General features: G+C 37.5%; 1 protein-coding gene across 3 annotated transcripts in view; it reads right to left on the bottom strand.

The window, feature by feature from the left end:
- SGCG (sarcoglycan gamma) overlaps positions 1-23,569 on the bottom strand; it is a 112,974-nt gene that overhangs the window by 51,287 nt on the left and 38,118 nt on the right. For 2 of the 3 annotated variants that reach the window (XM_056133051.1, XM_056133052.1), the window contains exon 2: positions 5,700-5,894. In XM_056133051.1, coding sequence (XP_055989026.1) covers positions 5,700-5,894 — 195 coding nt within the window. Of the gene's footprint in view, positions 1-5,699; positions 5,895-19,473; positions 19,591-23,569 lie in introns of those variants that run through there. The other variant, XM_056133053.1, reaches the window with a different exon arrangement.

Raw genomic sequence — 23,569 nt, 5'->3', positions numbered from 1 at the left:
AAGCCCTCTTTTATAGAGCACATCCTCCAATGCTTCACTAGATGCCTATCATAAGTCACAGAATAATGTTTGAGAGGAAGGACGTATTATTCTAGAAGGGGAGAAGGGTGACCACAATTGACCGAGCTCATTCAGAACCCATTCTCACAATAAGAGGGAACAGTGCTAGTGAACATGAAGTTTTTACCTCTGAACAACCACAACAGCATGAGGAAACAGCGCAAATCTCCACTACGAGGAGAGGATGATGAAAGTCCTGAATCCTCAACAGGGGTTACCCACAAATACAATATCTCTGATAATGAATTCCAAGATGAAATATTGAGGATGTTCAAGGAACTCAAAGAATCAAAGAAGCAGACATCCAGAAAATCAAAGGAAGAAATGAAAGAAACAGTGGAACTGATAGTCAAGAAAATACAGGAAGAAATGAAAGCAGAAATAAAAAAAGCTACAAAAAGAAGTGTCACAAATAAAGGATTCAGTAGATGAAATTAAAAACTCATTGGGTGCCCTCAACAGTAGACTTACTACAGCCAAAGACAAGATCAGTAAGCTTGAAGATGAGCAGCAAAAATTGTATAGGCAACAACAAACAATGGGAAAAGACCTCAAAATAGCTCTAAGATGAATCAGAGACCTAGAAGATGACGCCAAGAGGAACAACATTAGAATCATCAAAGTACCAGAAGGACAGGGAGGCAACCCCAAAGAAAAAGCCACAGTGAAAGAAATCATTTCTGAAAAGTTCCCAGAGTTAAAGAATGCAGACATCCAGATCCAAGGAGCTAGAAGGGTGACAGATAAAATAGATCCTAATAAAAAACTCCAAATATATCATAGTCAGCATGGTGGATGCCGTGGATAGAGACACAATAATGCAAGCAGCAAGGTCAAAGAAGGAAATCACATACAAAGGAGCATCCCTGAGATTTACAGCAGACCTATCAGAGGAAACCCTCCAAGCCTGAAGACAATGGTGAGATGTAGTGAAAAAACTCAATGAAATGGACGCTTCACCAAGAATACATTATCCAGCTAAACTCTCACTCAAACTCAATGAACAATACACCATTTTATAGATAAACAACAGCTCAGGAACTTCATAGAAGGACTAAGAGGGCTCCTGCAAGAGAAGAAGAAAAACACCTATAAATGCAACCAACCCCTACAGAAAGATGGTACTAAACCCCATGACAATAATCTCTCTCAATGTCAATGGTCTAAATGCATCAATCAAGAGACACAGAGTGGCGAAATGAAGCCAGAAAATGAAACCAACATTCTGCTGTCTACAAGAAACACAAATGAAGAGTCAGAGCAAACACAGACTCAAAGTTAAAGAATGGAAAGCAATCCTGCAAGCAAACAGCTCCCTCAGAAAAGCTGGGGTGGTCATACTAGTATCCAACAACATAAATTTCAGGTTGAAAAAGATTAGAAGGGACAGCCAAAGCCATTTTCTATTTATCAAGGGATATGTACAACAGGAAGAAATCACACTCTTAAATGTATATGCACCGAATGCGGGAACAGCTAAATACTTAAAACAACTGCTAACAGATTTTAAGGAGGACATTGCTAGCAATACAATCGTACTCGAAGACTTCAATCCCACCTTATCACCTCTGGATATATCAACAAGAACAAAACTCAGCAAGGAAACATTGACTTTGAAGGAAAAATAGAAGAGAGAGAGAGAGGGAGGGAGGGAGAGAGAGAGAGAGAGAGAGAGAGCTAATAGGCTAATAGAGCAATACAGGGCTTTACACCCCCAAAAGAAAGAATACATTCTTTTCCAGTGCACACGGAACATTTTCCAAAATAAACCACGTGCTAGGTCACAAAACATACCTCAATAGAATCAGGAAGATAGAAATAGTATCAATAATCTTTTCAGACCACAATGCACTGAAGATAGAAGCTAATCAGACAGACATGGAGAACCAAATCAAACACCTGGAAATTAAACAACTTAAGACTGAATAATAATAGTGGGTCAGGAAGAAAGTCAAGGAAGAAATCAAAAGATACATGAAAACAAATGAGAATGAAGACACGAGCTACCAGGACCTATGGGACACAGCTAAAGCTGTGTTAAGAGGAAAATTTATATCTTTGCAAGCATTCTTCAGCAAAGAAGAAAGGGCCTACATAGATAACTTGATTTCACAGCTCATGATCTTAGAAAAAGACCAACAAAAGGAACCCAAATCCAGCCGAAGGAAAGAAATAATAAAACTTAGAACAGAAATTAATGACATGGAAACCCAAAAAACAATCCAAAAGGTCAGTGAAACCAAGAGCTGGTTCTTTGAGAAAATAAAACAAGATAGATAAACCACTAGCAAGACTCAACAAAGAAAGAGAGAGAGAACACTAATAAACTGAATCAGAAATGAAAAAGGGGACATCACAAGAGAAACCAATGAATTTCAAAAGATCATCAGAGACTACTTTGAGAGTCTGTATGCCATGAAACAAGAGAACCTAGAAGAAATGGATAAATCCCTGGCTTCCTATAATCTCCCAAGGCTGAATCAAGAAGATCTAGAATACCTGAATAGTTCTATTAATATCAAAGAACTTGAAACTGTAATCAAAATTCTTCCCCAAAACAAAAGCCCAGGTCCAGACAGATTCACTAGCGAATTTTTCCAAACATTTAAAGAGGACCTGATGCTAGTTCTCCTCAAGCTTTTCCAGGATATTGAAAAATCAGGAACTCTCCCAAACAGTTTTTATGAGGCACATATCTCCCTAATACCTAAAGCAAACAAAGACACCACAAAAAAAGAAAACTATAGACTAATATCCCTGACGAACATGGATGTGAGGATCCTCAACAAAATATTAGCAACTAGAATCCAACAACTCATCAAAAAGATCATACAACACGACCAAGTGGGATTCATCCCAGGGATGCAAGGATGGTTTAACATTTAGAAATCAATCAACATAATCCATCATATCCACAAAAGTAAAGATAAAAGATACGATCATATCAATAGATGCAGAGAAAACATTTGACAAGATCCAGAACCCGTTTATGATAAAAACTCTCACCAAACTGGGTTCAGAAGGAAACTTCCTCAATATAGGCAAAGCCATATACAAGAAACCTACGGCAAGCATTAACCTCAATGGGGAACTAAGAGCCTTCCCTCTAAGATCAGGGACAAGACAAGGACACCCACTCTTACCACTTCTGTTCAATATAGTACTAGAAAGGCTTGCAATAGCGGTAGGCAAGTAAAAGATATTAAGGGTATCCGGATAGGAAAGGAAGAAATGAAGCTCTCACTATTTGCATATAATATGTTTCTATATCTCGAGAATCCTAAATCCTCTACCAAGAAACTCATAGAAACAATAGACTTGTACAGTAAAGTCGCAGGCTATAAAATTAATACCCAAAAATCCATGGTCTTCCTATATGCAAATAATGAGAGAGAGGAAAGTGACATGAAACATGAAAAAAACAATCCCGTTCACAATCATGCCCCAGAAAAATGAAGTACCTCAGAATCAGCCTAACTAAAGAGGTAAAGGACCTTTACAATGAAAACTATAAAATGCTACTCTATGAAATAAAAAAGGACATGAGGAAATGGAAACATCCCCAGCTCATGGATAGGAAGAATTAACGTTGTCAAAATGGCAATACTCCCCAAAGCATTAAACAGATTCAATGTGGTTCCTATAACGATACCCATGAAATTCTTCGAAGAAATGGATCAAGCACTCCTGAATTTCATATGGGACAACAAACGCCCACAAATAGCTAAAGCAATTCTTGGGAAAAAGATGTCGGGTGGCATTACCCTCCCCAATCTCACTCTATTACAAAGCAGTAATAATTAAAACAGCATGGTAAGGAACAAAGGCAGAGCCGCAGACCAATGGAACAGGATGGAATATCCTTACACACCGCCCCAAATATATGAACATATAATCTTTGACAAAGGAGCAAGAAATGTGACGTGAAACAAGGAAAGCCTCTTTAACAAATGGTGCTGGCATAACTGGACAATCACATGCAAAAAATGGACATAGCCCTCGACCTAACACCATGCACAAAAATCAGATCAAAATGGATTAAAGATCTCAACATCAGGCCAGAATCCATAAGATATATTGAAGACAAGGTCAGCAAAACCCTCCATAATATCGAGGCTAACAGTATCTTCAAAGATGACACTCCACTGACCAACCAAGTGGAAACAGAGATAAACAAACGGGACTATCTTAAACTAAGAAGCTTCTGCACTGCAAAAGATACAGTGACCAAAATACAAAGACAATCTACAGAATGGGAAAGGATATTCACCCAATATCCATCGGACAAGGGGTTGATATTAATATATTTAAGGCACTGGTTGAACTCTGCAAGAAAAAAAATCCAACCCCATTAGAAAATGGGGTGATGAAATTAATAGAAACTTTCTCAAAGAAAAATATGAATGGCAAAAAGGCACATGAAAAAATGCTCTTCATCACTAATCGTCAGGGAGATTCAGATCAAAACAACTATGAGATGCCACCTCACACCACAGAGACTGGCACACATCCAAAAGAAGAAAAGCAACCTGTGTTGGCATGGATGTGGGGAGAAGGGAACCCTCCTACACTGCTGGTGTTAATTCAGACTGGTTCAGCCATTCTGGAAAACAGTATGGATGATTCTCAAAAAATTAGAAATTGAGCTCCCATTTGACCCAGCAATACCACTCCTGGGAATATATCCCAGAGAGGCAAAAAAGAATAGTTGAAGTGACATCTATACTTGTTTGTTCATTGCCACACTCTTTACCATAGCTTGAGTCTGGAAAAAACAGAATGGCCCAAGAACAGATGACTGGTTAAAGAAACTTTGGTACATGTACACAGTGGAATACTATGCAGCTGTTAAAAAGATGAAGTCATGAAATTTACGTACAAGTGGTTCTACATGGAAAATAACATGCTATGTTAAAGAGTCAGAAAGAGAGGGACAGACATAGAAAGATTGAATTCATCTGTGGAATATAAAGTAACAGAATAGGAGACTAAAACTCAAGAATAGTTGAGATAAGTACCAGGAGCTTCGCTCCATGTCTTGGAGGCCAGCCGCACATTCTGGTGGGAAAGGCAGCTCAGGTAGAGAAGGGAACACCAAGTAAAAGGTGTTGGGAGGATCCACCCAGGATGGGAGATGAATGCTGAAAGTAGACTGTAGATTGAACATGATTGCCACTCAATACCTCTATTTCACTCCACAACACCCAAAAGAGAGAACAAAAGGCAATGCCCTGCCACAGAAGCAGGGTAGGATGGGGGGAATGGGGTGGTGGTGGGAGGGATACTGGGATCATTGGTGGTGGAAAATGGGCACTAGTGGAGGGATGGGTATTTGAACATTGTATAATCAAAACCCAAGCACAAACATTTGTAAGACTACAACTGTATCTCACAGTGTTTCACTAATAAAAATTTTAAAAAATTTAAAAAGGAAACAAAAAATGTACTATATAGATCAGTGTGAATTTTTTACAAGGGGGAAAAGAAGAGCAAATGTTAAACATGTATTTTGCTATGGAAAACTCTGATGCAGACAAGAAAGTACCATCAATTATATGAAAGGAACTTTATACCAATACAATCTGGATGATGTAATAGAACATACAAGCAACATGTTTACCTGGATAAAGAATACTTACCGGGGAAAACCACATCACTTTAAGTATCCAAATTGTAAGGGCAAAATTTACAAGGAGAATGATAAGTAGGAGAAGGACGAACAGGTAGAGGCAACGCTTCCTCCAGCCATAAATGCCAATTTTGTACACATACTGGTTCTCTGGCCTTTCTACGTGGGTACCTTCTGTGGCTGTAGTGTACTGTTCTAGTACCATCTATCACAGAAGAAGGATTTGGGGATGAGAAGGGTGAAAGTGAGGGAGGGGGTGAGAGAGGAAGGACACAGTTAGAAGAGATCAGAAGAGCACTTATTTTTTCAGTACTGACATACTGTGAGTCTAATAAAATAAAATATGTATTTTACTCTAATAATATATTTTCAGTTAAAAAATTAAATATTGCTTTGACAGTGAAGCAGTAATAATAATGATAATTAGTTATTCAAAATATTTTACATGTCATTTAAAACACAGTGACCATATTTTCAGATTCCAGTACTCCAGTGAATGAACAAGTTCTTAAAGATTCAGAGGGCAGAAAATTAAGCTGACACTTGCATAGATTTTAAAAAATAGAATCGAATTACTCAATTTAATGTGAAGTAACTAAATAACATATTTCATTGGCTACTAAATTATCTAATTAAAAACTTTACTATCACACTAGCTTTTGCCTTAAAATAAATCCACAAATATTGATCCTTTTAGGAAAGATCAGAAAATAGACACAAATTTTACAGTTATTCAGTTTTATGCAGATTAGAGTAGGAGTGTATAACAATTTCAAATCTATGAAGAATTTTTTTTTCTTTTTTGGATCACACCCGGCATTTCACAGGGGTTACTCCTGGCTCATGCACTCAGAAATTACTCCTGGCGGTGCTCGGGTAACCATATGGGGTGCTGGGAATCGAACCCAAGTTCGCCGTGTGTAGGGCAAACGCCATACCCGCTGTGCTATCACTCCAGCCCTGAAGAAATTTTTTTAAATGGTTGTTTTTTCCTTTATGCAATGAAGAAAAGAAAGTAATTATAATATTAGATATTATGAATAGATCTGACTATAAATAGAAATGATGAACTAGAATATAAAATAATCTCTGGAAGTCTATTCCAAAGAAATTAAATGAATATATATGTAAATATGTTTGAGTAAGCATTATCTTTAATGACTAAAAGTTGAAAACCATGAAGAAATAAATTTTAGGCCCCCCATGAGCGGCTTTCCGGCATGGCCATGGCTTCAGAGGCAAAAGGACTTAATCCAGAACCCGGCAGTTTGCAGCAGAAAAGGGAATAAACTATGCGTTAAACTACGGTGCCATGCCTCCTGAGGAGGGAAAGGGTGTTGCTCCCTTCCGCCTTCTTCCCCACCCCACCAACCACCCTCCCCCAGCAGCAAGGTGTTCGTTCGCAGCCTCAGAGCTTAGGTTCTCATAACCAGCTATAGATAACAAATTATTTCACAATGCCTTTTCAGCAATTCTTATTGTTGGGGGGGAAATTCTAAACAATAATGGTGCATCTTTTATCGAAATAATGAATGTAATCAAAGTAGAGAGAGAGTTATGTAGAAATCATCTGCCTCACAGGCATTGGGAGGGGTGGGAGGGGGGTATATTGATGGTGAAAAATAAGTACTGGTGAAGGGAAAGGTGCTTGATCATTGTATGACTGAGACTTAATCTTGAAAGCTTTGTAACTTTTCCCACAGTGATTCAATAAATAAATATTAGGCCCTCCCGTTGATCGTCGATTTGCTCGAGTGGGCCCAGTAACGTCTCTATTGGAGACTTTGTTGTTACTGTGTTTGGCATATCGAATACATCACGGGGAGCTTGCCAGGCTCTGCCGTGCGGGTGAGATACTCTCGGTAGCTTGCCGGGCTCTAAAGAGAAAAAAAAGAAAGAAATTTTAGAGTAGTCAATTAAAAAAAAAGACTAGTCAATTTGTTAGATTATGAAGTAGAGTTAAATGTTTGAAAGCAAATAATATACAGAAAATGCTAAGTATAGACTTAAATGAAAAATAAATGATAAAATATACATTAAATTACATATTATGAAAAGACTATAAAATGGTAAGTGAATAATTTCCACTTTAAAGTCTGTCTTTTCATTAAAAATATAATTTTCAAAAATTTAACATATTTATGTGTAATATATATTCAGCTCATATGTGTACATCTATATTAGCAAAATTAATAAATGTACCATACTTCTCATAAATTTATAGCTACATATTAAGAATACCAAATATTTCTGTTTTACTTTTAATTGAAATTGTTCAGCATGGTACACTTACTCAAAGCAAAGTATAAATGACATAATTAACAGTTTGACCTAAAGTCACTAAATTATTACTAATTTTACTACTTGTGTATTAGTATCATCACATATGACCTTATTATAAATATACATGAATGCAAGACTGCAAGGATGCATGCAGGCACACATACAGATCAAAAGGTTATCACTTGTTCTCACTTCTTTAGAGTAAGATTGACTTTTAAAATGAAATGACAAACATTGCCATTTTTAAAAAGTTCCTTACAAAATACACCAAATCAGGAGAATAAATGGCTTCATGTAGTAAGAAGATCTGAAAGGTGTCGGGGAACCTTTCAATAAATGAACAAGTGGAAAAAAGCAAGATGAAAACCTCAAACTCAGTAGGACATAAATGTTAATTTATGACTGTGGTATTAAAGTTTCATTTTGCACTTCATACGTAGACTTATTTTTAAACTATCAAATCAAAGGTAAGCAAACCGTGTGTGTGTGTATGTGTGTGTGTGTGTGTGTGTGTGTGTGTGTGTGTGTGTGTTTTAGCCTTGGATTTTCGTAAACAGTTTTGAAGCTTTTACTTTTGCATCATTATGTAGTATCTGATTAATGGGTGATAAGAACATCCAGAAATTGAAGTTGGCATGAAGTTGCACAGAACAGTATTTAAGTCAATTACAAGTAGAGAATCACAACAAAAACTGTCATTCCTAGCTAAAAACCTAGTCTTTTAATCAAAACCAGGTGTGTTTTGATAGCAAACATACTCCACTTCTTGGCATCATTTATACCTACCATCAACTTCTAACTTGGTGCACATCCACAAAATAGATGATGAAATAACTCATTTTTTTAAAAAAATGCACTTCATAACAAGTGCATTTTGAGAAAGCAAAGCTAGGTATACTTCTATACTTCTGTATTGCATTACTGTGGCACTTACCAATTCCTTCTATGTCAATTTAGTGTCAACAATAGACCCTCTGCATCACCCTGCAATAGTACCCACTATTCACACTGTGTCTATTCAGTTTTACCTAATGGTTCTTTTTATATCACATTACACTTGGCACCTACTGATTCATTTTGTGTTATACTATAATGAGAACCCAACAACTCTTTGTTTAAACTTTCTTGGGTCCCTTGGGCTTGCAACCAAAAGAGCCTTAAATAGCACATATATTAACACATGTAAAATTTTAACATTATTTTATTGTGTGGGGAGCGGGGCTGGTTCACACCAGGAGGTGTTCAGAGCTTGCTCAAAGCTCTGTGACTATGGATCACTCCTGGCAGGGTTCAGGAGACCATATGTGGTGCTGGAAATAGAAACTGGATTGGCTACAGGAAAGAACAGGACCTTACCAACCTTTTAATGCTTTGGACCTGAAGAGATGTAAATCTTAACTTTTACAATGAGGCACTCTTACAATAGCCAGAACTCTTACAACAATGAACAAATAACTATGAAAAAAATTGATGTTTTTTAATGTTTTTGACCCAGTTCCTTTTGTGGTCAAATATTCCTCTAAAAACAATTTTCCAGATAGAAATATTTTTCCTGTAAAATATATATATATCTTTATCTCTTGCTGTCAGTGAGATCACAATGTATTTGGATGTAGGTCACGTGATCTGCAGTTCTAGGCAAATAAGACTCATTTATTTCATATAATTTGTTCCATTGGTGGAAATAATTGACTGTTCCCTGTTTGAAAATTTTCAATTCTTGTCTTCTTTTGCTTCTCTTTTCTTTTTACTTTTTCTTCTTTTTTTCCTTTAGGGTTTTGAGTCACAGCTGGTGGGACTCAAGGCTTACTCCTGGCTCTCTACCCATGGCTCCTAGCAGTGGACAAGATGGGATGGTGGGTGTCAAACCCAGGTCAGCAGCATTCATGGCAAATGCCCTACATGTTGTAATGTCACTCTGCCCACCACTCTCGTTTCTTGTTTACTGACCTAAAAACAACTTCTACTAATATACTCTGCATTTTTCTGGCCTTAGCTTCTCAGCTACTTTAATATTTTCTTTCTCCTTCATCTAAAACACCTTTAAACTCTATATTAAAATATCTGAAAAATGACTTCTGACATCCCCCTTCGTATTTCACATTGAACTTGTTCAGAGTAATTTTATTGTCAGTTAACTTTCACTTTCCTTCCTAGTCTCTACTTTTTCCCCCCTGGCCAAGTAGGAGCAACACTTCTTTTCAGTTTCCTGCACAGGCACCTGAGAGTCATCTATGATCTGTCACCTCATTCCTTTCTCTTCATTGATTCCTGTCATGGCCATGCCCTAGAGAAAGCTCTGCTCCCCTCTCTTCTGCTCTGCACTATACTAATTCCAGGAGTTCTCTTCTTAACCTCCCATACCCACTCTTGTCGGTTTACTCTGTAAAACCTTCCGTAACAAAAAAACAGACCTTGACTCTCTCATTTTGGAGCAGTTGCACTTTCCACTGCAATACAAACACAGTCCTTGTATCTGCAGCAGGCTAACTTTTGCTTTCTGGATCACCAATTTATTACAGAGCCCTTTATTTACAAACAGTCAGAAAGAAGGGAAACACTGGACAGCGTGTGGAGAATGAGTATGGAACTTCCCGGCCTGCTTAGGCAGACCACTGTCCCCAAACTCAGCAACACTTATCAAACTCTTCCTTTTTAAGTTTTTATGGTAGCTCAACTATAAAAGCATGATTTATTAATCCCTGACAAGCAGCAATCAAATTCATCCTGAAGCCTCCCTCCCTTTACCAGAGGTCCGGGGGAGAGACAGGAAGTTCTCTTTCCCATTTATTTTTGTTTCCTTGGCAACCAGTCCCCAATCAGCCCACATTTTCAACTGCCTCCTAAATATTACCTTTATTACCATAACACAATGCAACATTACATAATATGACACCCTACAACATAATAAACAAGAAAATAACACACCAAGAATGACTGACAACATAAAACAGGTGATACCTTGATCACTTGCAACACTCAAAATATTTCAAAGTTTCTGAGCACTGTGATTCATACTGTGGACACAAATCAAGTACATGTGGGAAATACACTTTGGTAATTTGAAATACCAAATATATACATTTCTATGAATCATAATGTTCCAGGAAATCAACAAAGGAACTTACATATACAAATAAAACCAGAATGGATATATGTGAGACAGAGGTTATAGGAGCCCATAAAAAAAAACACAATTCTTAGGGTTGGTCTCACCCACCACCTGGCCCCCTGGCGCCGTGTAATCCCATCAGCGGCCAAGACTCAGAGACTATAAAATCCAGATCCCGGACATCTTATCAGAACTTTTTTTTATGACATCTTATTTTCTTATTCCTACTTTGGACAAACTTGCAGGCTATCGAATGTAGCCTGCCCACAGGGCAGAGTCTGGCAAACTCCCCGTGGCGTACCAAATATGCCAAATACCAGTAACAATGATGGGTCTCATTCTCCTAAATAGCCTTGAATATAATCTCAGGGCTAGGATGAAAGAGACGTTACCGGGGCCTGCTCGAGGCAATCGACGATTAACAGGATGATGAAATGAAGGGTTGGAATGATAGTACAGCAGGTTGGGCACTGACTTTGCACAGGCAAACCTAGGTTCAATCCCAGAATCCCAGATGCTTCCTGAACTTTGCCAGGAGGGTTCCCTGAGCACAGAGCCAGTAATAAGTATTGAGCATTTCTGGATGTGACCAAAATAAGTTTTTAATAAAATAAAAATAAATTTAAAATCACAACTCTCTGCTTAGTTTCCAGATTGAGTAAATTTCTTAATCTGAAAACTCTTGACTGAGAAAGAGTTCAGATTCCCAGAAAGAGGAAACACCAGATCAAGAGCTTTGTTTACCAGAACATAATTGATTACCCAGCTTTGTTCCAACAGAACATAATACCATTTAACAGGGCTATTGTGCAGTAAGGAAAACATAACCAAGACATTTTGAGGACATGGACATAGACTCTGGCTCTGCCACTAATACCAGGAATTGAAACTATTATTGTGATCTCTCTGTTAAGTGAGGATATAGGGAACCAGGTGATAAATGGAATTCTAACTTATAGGAGCCTCATGGAACTAAAAAGTGAGGCGCTTGAGTAACAACACAACGGAAAGGGATGCTCCAGTACCCAATATGATCCCCTGTAGAATCCCCCACAAGGAGTGATTAAATGTAAAACCAGAAATAAATCCTGAGCACTGCTGGGTATGGCTCAAATTAAAACAAACCTACAAACCAAAACAAACAAACAAAAAAACTACCAAATAGTGATTTCCCTGACAAACAAATATCTAATTAGAGTTATTACAGTTGGCAAAATTCCCACCTTGAAAGTGCCTTGGTTTGCGTGTAACTTTTATAACTATAACTTTTATAGTGCAGAAACTCATAAGAAAAACTCTGAAATTGCTCTTTCATCACCTATTCCTCTCAGGATGAATGGCAGAGACCAGGGTCACACTATATTATTATTGCGTGATTGTGAAATACAGTTACAAAGCCGTTCATGGTTGGGTTTCAGTCATAAAATGTTCCATCATCACCCATCCCTTTTCCAGTGTACATTTCCCACCACTAATGTCCCCAGTTACCCCCCACTCCAACTCCCACTCCATGCATCACCATAGCTTACCTCTAGGGCAGGTAATTTTCTTCTAAAGGTCATGAGTTAGTAGTACAATTCTATTCCCACCTGATTTACCAATTTGTTCTTAGGGAAACTAGACATACCCTAGCTACAGCAACATAGGCTGGCCAGACAGGCCATGCGCACTTTATGGATTATGAACACACAACTATGTGTAGCACAATTAGACTACCTGATGAATTTCCTCCCATTTGTTTCACCAATGAAGATTCAAAGTACTTAGTGTTTACATATGAGAGAAAATAGTATTTCTCAATGCCTTCACACACTCAAAAGGGATTTGAACATTGGCCAAATACAGAATTTCCCCACTAGATTCATGATATAATGTTTTCTGGATTGGATGAATGAGTGAAGGTAACAAATCATGGTAATGGCTAGTAAAATACATGGGGCCTGTCAAATCAGAGTTCCAAGAAGTCATATTCTAGGACATTTGGGTATTACATCTCAAAAGTAAAGAATTATTGCATATTGCCCTTTTTTTTCACCACAATAAAGGAAAAAATAGTGCTTCTTCAGCATTCCAAGTTCTGAATATAGATAATTTCACTTGGAAAATCCATTTCAGTTCATTTCCAGAGTCCAGGCTGCTGTGCTAGCAATGCTTAGACCATATGCTGTGGCCCACTAGAGGAAACAGAGGGATTTGTGATGGGGGAAGATTTCAGACACTCACTGGGGAAAATTACAATACAGACATCCAGGGTTGTAGAATAAAACTCTGCTCTCCGAAGCAGAGAATCATCTGTCATTTAAAAAACATTTGCCACGAGTTGGCCTTAGTGGAGACATGAAATCTCACCATGAAACACTGAGTGACGATGTGTTCAGAATTTCCTATCGTGGCATAAGTTCTACCACACCTACCAAAGCATATGATTGATTAGCAGAGCAACAACTAAATGTAAAGGTGATATAACCAGGGACTGAAACTGGCAGAGGATAAATTGTTTACCCAGGAACTCATATCACTTCATCATGATACCATCACTCTGGTTATGGATAAATGTAGGTTATGCCCAAGGGAGAGTGGAGGAAAGTTAAATTTAGTTTAGGAATGGATTAGTTCAATATATTGGTGCAAATCCCAAAAAACATTTTGTGATTTGGCCACTGCTTCATCAAGGAGTCCTAGAAGACTACATTAAGAGGAAATATTCCCCAAACACCAAGATGAAGACTGGGCACTTGCTTACCCACTTTGTGTGGAAATAGGGAAATCACCTGAGTTTGAATACAGTCTCATGGACCAACTTCCACAAGAATTTTTTTGGAAAATTGGCAGGGACTAGCAGAGCTTGGAAGAGGGAGGACAAAGAAATTAGGGAAGGAACTTATGAGTGGACCTATTGGGATGAAGGGGAAAGATATTCGTATCACATGTTACCCCAGAATATCTACCACAGAGAGGCACCAGAGTGTCAAAATGGTTGATTCAACGGCCCATCATCACTGTCATGCCCCACAATGGGGTCATATACAGAGTGGCCATCTTGGTTTGGATAGAGGCTACACACTTGCCCAACAAAGGCAGAACTAGATACTGCCAGTTTAACAGCCAAAAGAGACACCAAGGCTGCACCAACACTTAATAAGAACAAATAAGAGCAAATAGTGGAAGATGTCAGCGGTAGGTCCGTTGCTTCCTCCTGAGCAGAGCTGACACAGACTGTGTTTTGATTTTTTCCTGCCTACAAGGCCTTGCAGCATCACTGTCCTAAATGACATAGAGACTTTGATCCACTTATGGGGCACCATGTGACATGACAAGAAACCAAATAGCTTCAGAGCAATGACAATATGACACTTGTCTGCATGGTCTATTGTTTCTACCACCACCCACTGAATTTCAAAGAAACTGTGAACCTGATAGAGTTATGGGGTAGTCTTTTATTTTTACTTTGTTTTTGAAAATGTTCAGGGATTACTCCTGGCTCTATACTCAAGGATCATTGTTGAAGGTCCTTGGGGAACAGCATGTAGTGATAGGAATCAAACCTGGGTCATCTGCATACAAGGCCAGCACCCAACTCATTGTACAATCTCTCCAGTCCTGTGGTAGTCTATTAAAATGCTGCTGGGGTCACAACATGGAGACTGCAGGGGAAGACGATGATACCTCAAGATGTAAATAGTTTGCATTTTTAATTGTATCACGGTGAGATATATTTACAAGCTTTCATGTTTGAGATACAATCATAATCATGCAATGATCAACATGGAGAGTATCATGCTAAGTGAAATGAGTCAGAGAGAGAAACAGACATAGAAAGATTGCATTCATTGGTGGGATATAAAGTAACAGAATGAGAGACTAACACCCAAGGATAGTAGAGATAAGGTCCAGGATGACCTCTCCATGACTTGAAAGCTGGCCTCACATGCTAAGGGAAAAGGCAGCTGGGATAGAAAAGGGACCACCAAGTAAATGAAGCTTGAAGGGCTTGCTCGGGATGGAGATGTATGTTGAAAGTAGACTATGGATCAACCATGATGGCCACTTACTACCTGTATTGCAGACCATAACACCCGAAAGGAGAGAGAGAGAGAGAGAGAGAGAGAGAGAGAGAGAGAGAGAGAGAGAGAGAGAGAGAGAGAGTAAAAGGGAATGTGCCTGCAATAGAACCAGGGAGGGGGGTTGATAGGGTAAGGGTGGCCGAAGGGATGCTGGGAACATTAGTGGTAGAGAATGGGCACTGGTACAGGGATGAGTACTTGATCATTGTTATGACTAAAACGTTACCACAAATATTTTTAAGTCTATAACTGAATCTCACAGTGATTCATTAAAAACAAATAAATAAACACACACAAATATACATGAAAACTGTAAATGCTCGAAGAAAACAGTCAGCAGTCTTAAGGCTTTTGATTTTTTGGGGGGTCCCTACTTCCCAAGCAATCGTAATGCTCTCTAATTATAGCAGAGCCTGAGGACTTGGTGGGCTCAGATCCAACAGTGCTGTGAGTTACAAATGCCACACTAAGGGTGTTCAGGAGTCTCTGGACTGTGACTGGTGATATATATGAAGAATTATGTGGTGCCAGAGTTCAAACAGGGTCCCTTTGCTATCTGCCTTGTCTCAAATCTTTTTGTTCGATTCCTCCGCCCCTCTCGGAGAGCCCGGCAAGCTACCGAGAGTATTCGATATGCCAGACACAGTAACAACAAAAGTCTCCAATGGAGACGTTACTGGGCCCGCTCGAGCAAATCGACGATCAACGGGAGGGCCTTTACCTTTACCTTTACCTTTACCTTAACTAAACTTGAATTTTCAGGCAAACCAACTACAAACTCTTCCCTTCTGAAAAATATTCACAAGAAACAGAACCCTTTCAAGAAAATAGTTTCTTAAATGTATGAAGCAAGCCAAGATTTATAACTGCACTCTCTAATTGGAAGATTTAAAGGAAAAAGAAATTCTTAAGATAGGCATAATTAAGGTTCTTATCAAATGTGAAATATAAGCAATTTCTCACTGCTTTGAAGTTCATTGCAAAGTGTCATAGAGGTTCAGAGTCATGAGTCACTTTTATCCTCAGAGTTACCATTTCTTTGGAATTGGAATGTGATGAATTAAAGTGATTTGTGTGTGTGTGTCGGGGAGGGGTACCCACATATAAAATATATTCCAGTACAAAGACAGCACATTTCTCTGTTTTGCCAATATTTTAGAATACTCTGTGCAACATTTTCATTAACATATAAATTTTGGATGAAAGAAAAACAGTTACAGAAAAGCTAAACAGTCATTTGATTTCTTTCCTCCTCAAATACCGAAGGCACCATGTAGGGATTTTAGCCAGTTGACGCGAATGTGGGGAGGATTTTCTATTTGTGTTCTGGAATGCACACATTCCTCTCTGCAGCATCACTGCCTACTGAGAACATTCTCTGCTGGAGAAGGAATAGCCCAGCTTGGAAGCTCCGGAGTGCAGAGTTCCTGGTGCCATAAGATCTGGGAGGAGCAGGATAGAAATGCTGCTTCCCATATGGAGGTTCCTTTCAGTGACATGAGAATAGGTTCTATCTTTTCTTTTTATTGATGGTGATGGTGATGATGAGGGGGTGATGAGGAGAGAAGATCTATTGCTTACCAAAAGGCGGGCAACTTTCTGAATACCTTAGTTGAACTAAATTTGACACTCCCGTATTTAGAAATGAGATACTATGATTATTACTACTTAAATATAGGGAGAAGCTGTGGCAGATGATAAAGTAATTCCCATAAGGTCATATAACTGGGAAGTGTCAGTTTGATAGCACAGCCTAGAAAATCACCATTCCAGGGCTGAAGAGATAACACACAGTGATGCTTGCCAGGTTTGATCCCCAAACAAACACAAACAAAATAAAACAAATCACTGTTCCTCATAGTATGTTGTTCAAAAACATTTCAAAGTAAAACTCACAGAGAATGTTTCACATTGAGTTAAAATGACCAGGAAGTTGAAGCTGGGATTTGAAAAACATTGACAACACCTGTTTATTGTCTTATCCCTTCCATGAGGCCTCAAATCCATTCTCTGTGGTCGCCATGGTGATGTTATCAAAAAATAACCTATGTATTTTTTTCTGTGATAAATGCTAAAGTGATTCATCACTACCTTGGGATGAAGCACACATCCGTTTGGACACAGGACCCCTAAGCTAACTCCCAAGCTGATGAAGGCATTGTGAGGATTTCTGAGAGAGGTCTAGAGACTTCTGCAAACCTACACATGACTCCTGCACCAATTCAGACAATTTCCTGAGGTGTAATGACAGAGAAGACACTTTAAAACTAAAGTCCGAAATGATAATCACAGAAGATGAAGAATTTGACATGGAAACCCCAGAAATGATCTAGTACTGCAGGAATTCACAGGCTATGACATGATTGGGAAGAAAATTTCATAAAAGAGATGTAGAGGCATCTGAGGAAAGTGTGGGCAGCAAAGACAGACCAAAGACTATTGTTCTTTTCTCCCCACTAGACAATAATGGGTTTAGTTGAGATAAGGTTGCGGATGAATCATGTATGGAGCATAAGAATGAGGTCCTACAAAATATGCCAAATTAGACAAAATGGGAACCCACTCATACCTAACTGATCATTTCATTTTCAGATAACACATGATAGCAATTTAATTAGACGAGTGTCCAACAAAATATGACAAAATGGGCACGCACTCGAAACTAACTGATTATTTCATTTTCAAGTGATACATGATAGCAATTTAATTCAATGGCTAGAAAGTATACTTTCTTTTTTTCTGGTTTTTGGGCTACACCAGTTATATCCAAGAATTGAACCTGGTCGGCAATGTACAAAGCAAGTGCCTTATGCTTTTGTGCAATTTCTCTGGCTAAAAGTATACTTTTAAAAAGGCAATGTGGGCCAGAGCTATATAGTACAGCAGTAGGGAACTTGCCTTGTACAAGCCAATCTGGGTTTAATCCTCAGCATCCCATAGGGCCTCTGAGACCCACAAGGTGTATGAGTTCTGAGTGCAGAGCCAGGAGTAAACCCTCAGCAGCACTTTGTGAGGCCTCCTGATCCCCAACAAACAAACGGAAAGACATGATAGAATAATTTGATAGTACCACTTCAACTGTAAGCTTAGCCATCGTTTTAGAAAACCTGTATTATTGAATTCTGGAATGGAAACTAAAATATATTAAAATGTTAGGTTTCACATAACTTTAGAGAACAAACCTTAGAAAACTTGAGAAACAAACCTTGGACAATTTCTGCAACCTATAAAACTAACACCCGTTTCAACCATTAGTTTTGAAATGCTAAACCTGCCCTTTTGGTGACTATATCTGCAAAAGGTCCCAAAGAAATTAAGTACAAACAAAACAAAACAGCAACAACAAAGAAATCCATATTACATCCTCTAGTTCATTTAGCAACAATGAGTTACTTCATTCTGCTGACAAGTCTTTCAACAAGTTGAACTATATTTCCCCCTCATCTTTTCTGATGTTTTCTTTAAAAAAATTGTTTTACCGTTGCCTCAAATTAGCTGAGCAAACACCAAAAAAAGGGCTATGCCAATTTAAGGAGAACAAAGCACTATTAGCACATATTTACATTTTCTTTCTCTTAGACACATCTCTTTTGTTGTTGTTTGTTTGGGCTACACCTGGTTGTGCTCAGGGCTTACCCCTGGGTCTGCACTCAGATGGGGACCATCTGAGGTGCTGAGTACTGAACTTGGGTTGGTGGCGTTCAAAGCAAGCTCCCTACCCACTGTATTGTCACTTTGGTCCTTGACTCATATTTTGAGCAAAACTTGTTTTCCTCAAATTTGAGGAGGGAAATATTTTCTCCTTTTATTCGTCCAGAACAGTTTGGAGGACAAGTGTATTTTGCTTTCTGAATTTATTAAACAACGTGGACTTCTCATTAATTTAATTTTTTCTTAATGTCTATAACAAACTGACAAAATGTAAGGCAAATACAATGCTACCACAAAAGTTTAAGAATATATTTAGAACTGGATCTATTCTAGCTAATACTTTGTTAAGCATATACTTTGTTCAGACTAACTTCAATATTTAACTGAATGTTAATAATACAAAATAGCTATCCTGGTATTCTAGAAATTAAAATTATTAGAAGTACAATATTATGCTAAAATACAGAGCAACTCAGAATAACTTAAAAGAAAGTTGACTAAATGAGAAGTTTACTAAATTTTGTCAATATCTATATACTATTATTTTCAGATAAATTTATTCACTATTTTCTACATCCCCCATGAAGGAAAAAAGTCAAGAAACCTCATACCTTTTCATACTTTAAGCTTATGCAATGAGTTATATAAAATCCAAGTTAAAACTGGTGACTTACCTTCAATGTATTAAAAATCCCACTGGGGAAATAAAGACAAGCAGCTGGAGCACTGAGCTAGAATGGCTCAAACTTTTCCATGACTTGCAGAGTGAAAGTGAACGATTTCGGTTCCACTAACTATGAGGACAAGAAAAGTCTCACGTGTTTGGCCTTGTATCATGTTTCATCCATTCGTATTAGCAACAGGCATATCTAATTTTACTCAGTGACATAAATAGCTCAGAGCACACTTAAAATTGTTTGGGCACCAATTCCAGGACATAGTTCTAACTGTGCCAAAAAAAAAAACCCTTATAAAACCAACATTTAAACTCTGACTCATGATAGTCTTATGTAACCATAACTTTCTAAAGTAAACTTTATCTTAAATGGACAGCAACAAAACTTGTGAGACTAATTTTTCATAAGAACCTAACATGGACAAAATCTTATGAAAATTTAAAATGTAACATTTAGACAGTGTGATATTTACTAGTATTAAATGTTCACCAATCCAACCTCACAAAATAGTGTGTTGTCATTTAATCATCGAGTTTCTGTACAGGGATGTGGGTCAAGTGGCTATAAACTCAGTCTCTGGCATTGCCTGGTCCCTGAGTATATCCAGAAGTGCCATCTCCCCAAGCCACTTTTTTACTGAAAACCTTTAATATTTTTTCAAAAGAAAACCTTAAATAATGATTATTCTAAGAAAAATATAAATTATATGTTAAAACTATTTTTTCCAACTAAATTCATTGCTGAATGAATGATGTGAACATAAACATTTTAAAAACTTCATTTACAAAGAGTACCAGTGAGAATGATGACTTAATTCTATGAGGTGTAAAGAAAACCAATAATATATCAAACTTTTAAATAACCTTTCTCTTTTACTTGACATTTGTGGCCTGTTTTGTAGCATGAACTGAAATTGGCTAAATTGTATTCTTAAGAAATTTATATATTAGCTCTATGAAAGGCTAAGTAATGAGAAATCATATGCTTATTTTTTCTTTTATTATCTTCTCAGGAGACCATTTCTCTTGTTCTATTTTTTAACGCTTTCTTTGAAATTTGATGCTCTTTATCCCCGACAGCTGCAAACTTTAAATTAAAAGTTACAACTAATCATTTATTTAAAAAACATTCAAGTCTTTCATGATTTCTATGCAAATTTTTATTAGTACACTTCAGTTACATAGTACATCTATTAATTCATAGCAAAACTAATATATTTATCTAAGATGCTATAAGATAAATTTTTTGTGTAAATATATATCTGAAAAGTCAAAATTTGAAACTCCTAACTTAATATTCTGGTTCAAATGTCACACATTTAAAGGTTACATTTGAGAGACCTTTTCAATCAGTAAATTGGTTTTATAGTAATGAACTTTTCAGTGCTTGGAGGACTCTTTTATAAAACTATTAGTCAAGTTATTTATTTGATATTCATTCACACCTACAAATTTCTCTCACACTGCAACTTCTACGTTTGGTTGTACAAAAGGATGAGTTTGAGAAAAGAATCAATCACTTAATCACTTTGAGAAAAGAATTGAGCCTTTCAATTTTATAGAACAGCTGAGAAATTATTAAAATATTGCACTGCACTGCACTCCCATTATTCATCAATTTGCTAGAGTGGGCCCAGTAACCTCTTCATTGTAAGACTTGTTGTTACTGTGTTTGGCATACCAAATACGTCACGGGTAGCTTGTCAGGTTTTGCAGTGCTGGTGAGATACTCTCGGTAGCATGCTAGGCTCTCCGAGAGGGGTGGAGGAATCAAGCCTGGGTTGACCAGGTAGGCTGCATGCAAGACAAACACCCTACCTACTGTGCTATTACTCCAGCCCAATATTAAAATAAATTCTCCAAAATGTTTAGAGTAACTCGAGCTTAAGTTTGTAGCTAACATTCACATATCTCATAGTCTATGTTTTATTTTTGTCACTGTGATTTCAATACTGCTAATTCATGCATATAATGTTCCAACCCCACACCCTCCCCCAGAGTGTCCACTTCCTTCTACCATTGTCTCAGCACCCCCTCCTCCCAGAAACCCCCCCTCAGTCCTTACTCCTATCTCCCTGTCATGATAAGCTCAGCTCCGTAGAGCAGGTCTTAGGTTCTTTACTACCTTGCTATGTTTCTTTATATTGCATATATGAAAGAGAATATTTTGTATCTGTCACTCTCTTTCTTCTGACTCAAATCATCATTTAGTAGCAATTTTCATGCTTTCATCTTATAGCCAAGTAGTGTTCCATTGTGTAAATATACCATGATTTCTTTATCCAGTTCTTGGACACTTGAGTTGTTTCCAGATTTTGGCTATCGTGAATGGTTCTGCAATAAACATGTGAGTGCAAATGTCCTTTTATGAATAAAGTTTTTAGGCCATTGAGGTAGATGTTCAGAAATGGAATCGCTGAGTCAGATGGAAGTTTAATTCTTAGTTTTTTGAGAAATGTACATGTTGTTACCCAAAAGGGTTAAACCAGTCAACATTCCCACCAGCAGTGGATGAAATTTCCTCACTGGAGTGAGATGATATCTTATTGTTGTTTTGATTTACATTTTTCTGATGAAAGACCATTGCAAGGCACTTTTTCATATACTTATTCGTCATATGTATGTCTTCTTTCAGGAAACTTATGTTTGTCTCTTCTCCCACTTTTGACGAGGATTATTTTGTCTTCTTTAAGCCTTTCAAGTTTTTATATCTTGTATATATGTGATTATATGCACATATGCATTAAATTCTTCTATATATGAATAAATTATTATTGATTGAATATTGAATATACATGCAACTCTTCTGTGCACATTCAATACAATTTCTACAAAAATAACAGTAACATTTTTTAAAGACAGAGGTCAAATATTACTGAAATTTATATGAAGCAATAAAAAGCCAAAGCAATTCAGAAGAAAAAAAAGAGATAGAAGGGTTTTCTTTTCTCAACTTTAAATTATGCTACAAAGCTATAATAATCCAGACAGTGTAGCTGTGGAATGAGAAGAGACTCTCAAACCAGTGTAAGAGAAATGACAACCCAGAGACAGACATACAGATATATGGTTATTTAATCTTTGGTAAAGACACTAAGAGTATGAAGTGGAGGAATGAAAGTTTCTTCAGCAAGTGGTGTTGGGAAAGTTGATCAGTCAGTCATATGTAACAAAAACTAAAAAATGAACTTGAACCTCTATCTCACACCATGTACAAGTGTAAATTAAAAATGGATTGACAATCTCAATATCAGACCAGAATCTATCAATTATATCAAGGAGAACTTTTAACTACACTGAATCTAGAAACATATTCAGTGATTTGATACCATTGGTCAAGCAAATGGAAGCAAAATGAACAAATTGGATGGCACTAAACTAAGAAGTTTCTGCACCATAAAAGAAATGATGACGAGTGCCAGAGCAAATACAGCAAGTAAGCAGTTCCCTTTCACATCACATCCCTGACCCAGGTTTGATCCTTGACACCACACATGTTTCTCCAAGCCCCGCCATAATGGTCCTTGAGATCAGAGTTAGGAGTAAGTCATGAGCACAATGAAGTGTGATATCAAACAAAACCAAAAAAAAAAAAAAGAGCTGGGAGAAAATATTTGCTTACCACTGAACTTATATTTTTTAATAGATCATAACATTTTAAACAATGAAATACTTAGAGAAAACACTCTACTACCCCACTTTATATATATGTATATGTATATATACATATACATATATATATAGTAAGTTTGCAGTGATACTGAGGCCATGGCTAGAATGACTTTGAAAGACCTTGGATTTCACTATAAAAAAGTTTTTTGGCATAGGACCAAAAGCTGTAGGATCTTTCTGGGTTCAACCCCCACCATGCTGTGGTTATCAGTTAGCAATGCTAGACCCCTCTTGACTTCCTTTCCTTTCTGTTCCCTTCTCTGTAAGGGAAGAAAATCTGGCAGCAAATCTTGCTGCTTAGCTCCACTATTAAACTGGAGAGACCAATTTTAGAATTAGTGAAAATAGGGCATCTTCCCCATTTTTGATGTTGACGTGAAGTAGAAGCTATTTATCTGGGAAGAGGAAATAGTGATAAAGAC

The sequence above is a fragment of the Sorex fumeus genome, unplaced genomic scaffold (assembly GCF_029834395.1).
Source record: "Sorex fumeus unplaced genomic scaffold, SorFum_2.1 ptg000095l, whole genome shotgun sequence".
Taxonomy (NCBI): Eukaryota; Metazoa; Chordata; class Mammalia; order Eulipotyphla; family Soricidae; genus Sorex; species Sorex fumeus.
Note: the sequence above shows the minus strand (reverse complement) of the source record. Positions and strands in the feature narration are given on the sequence as shown.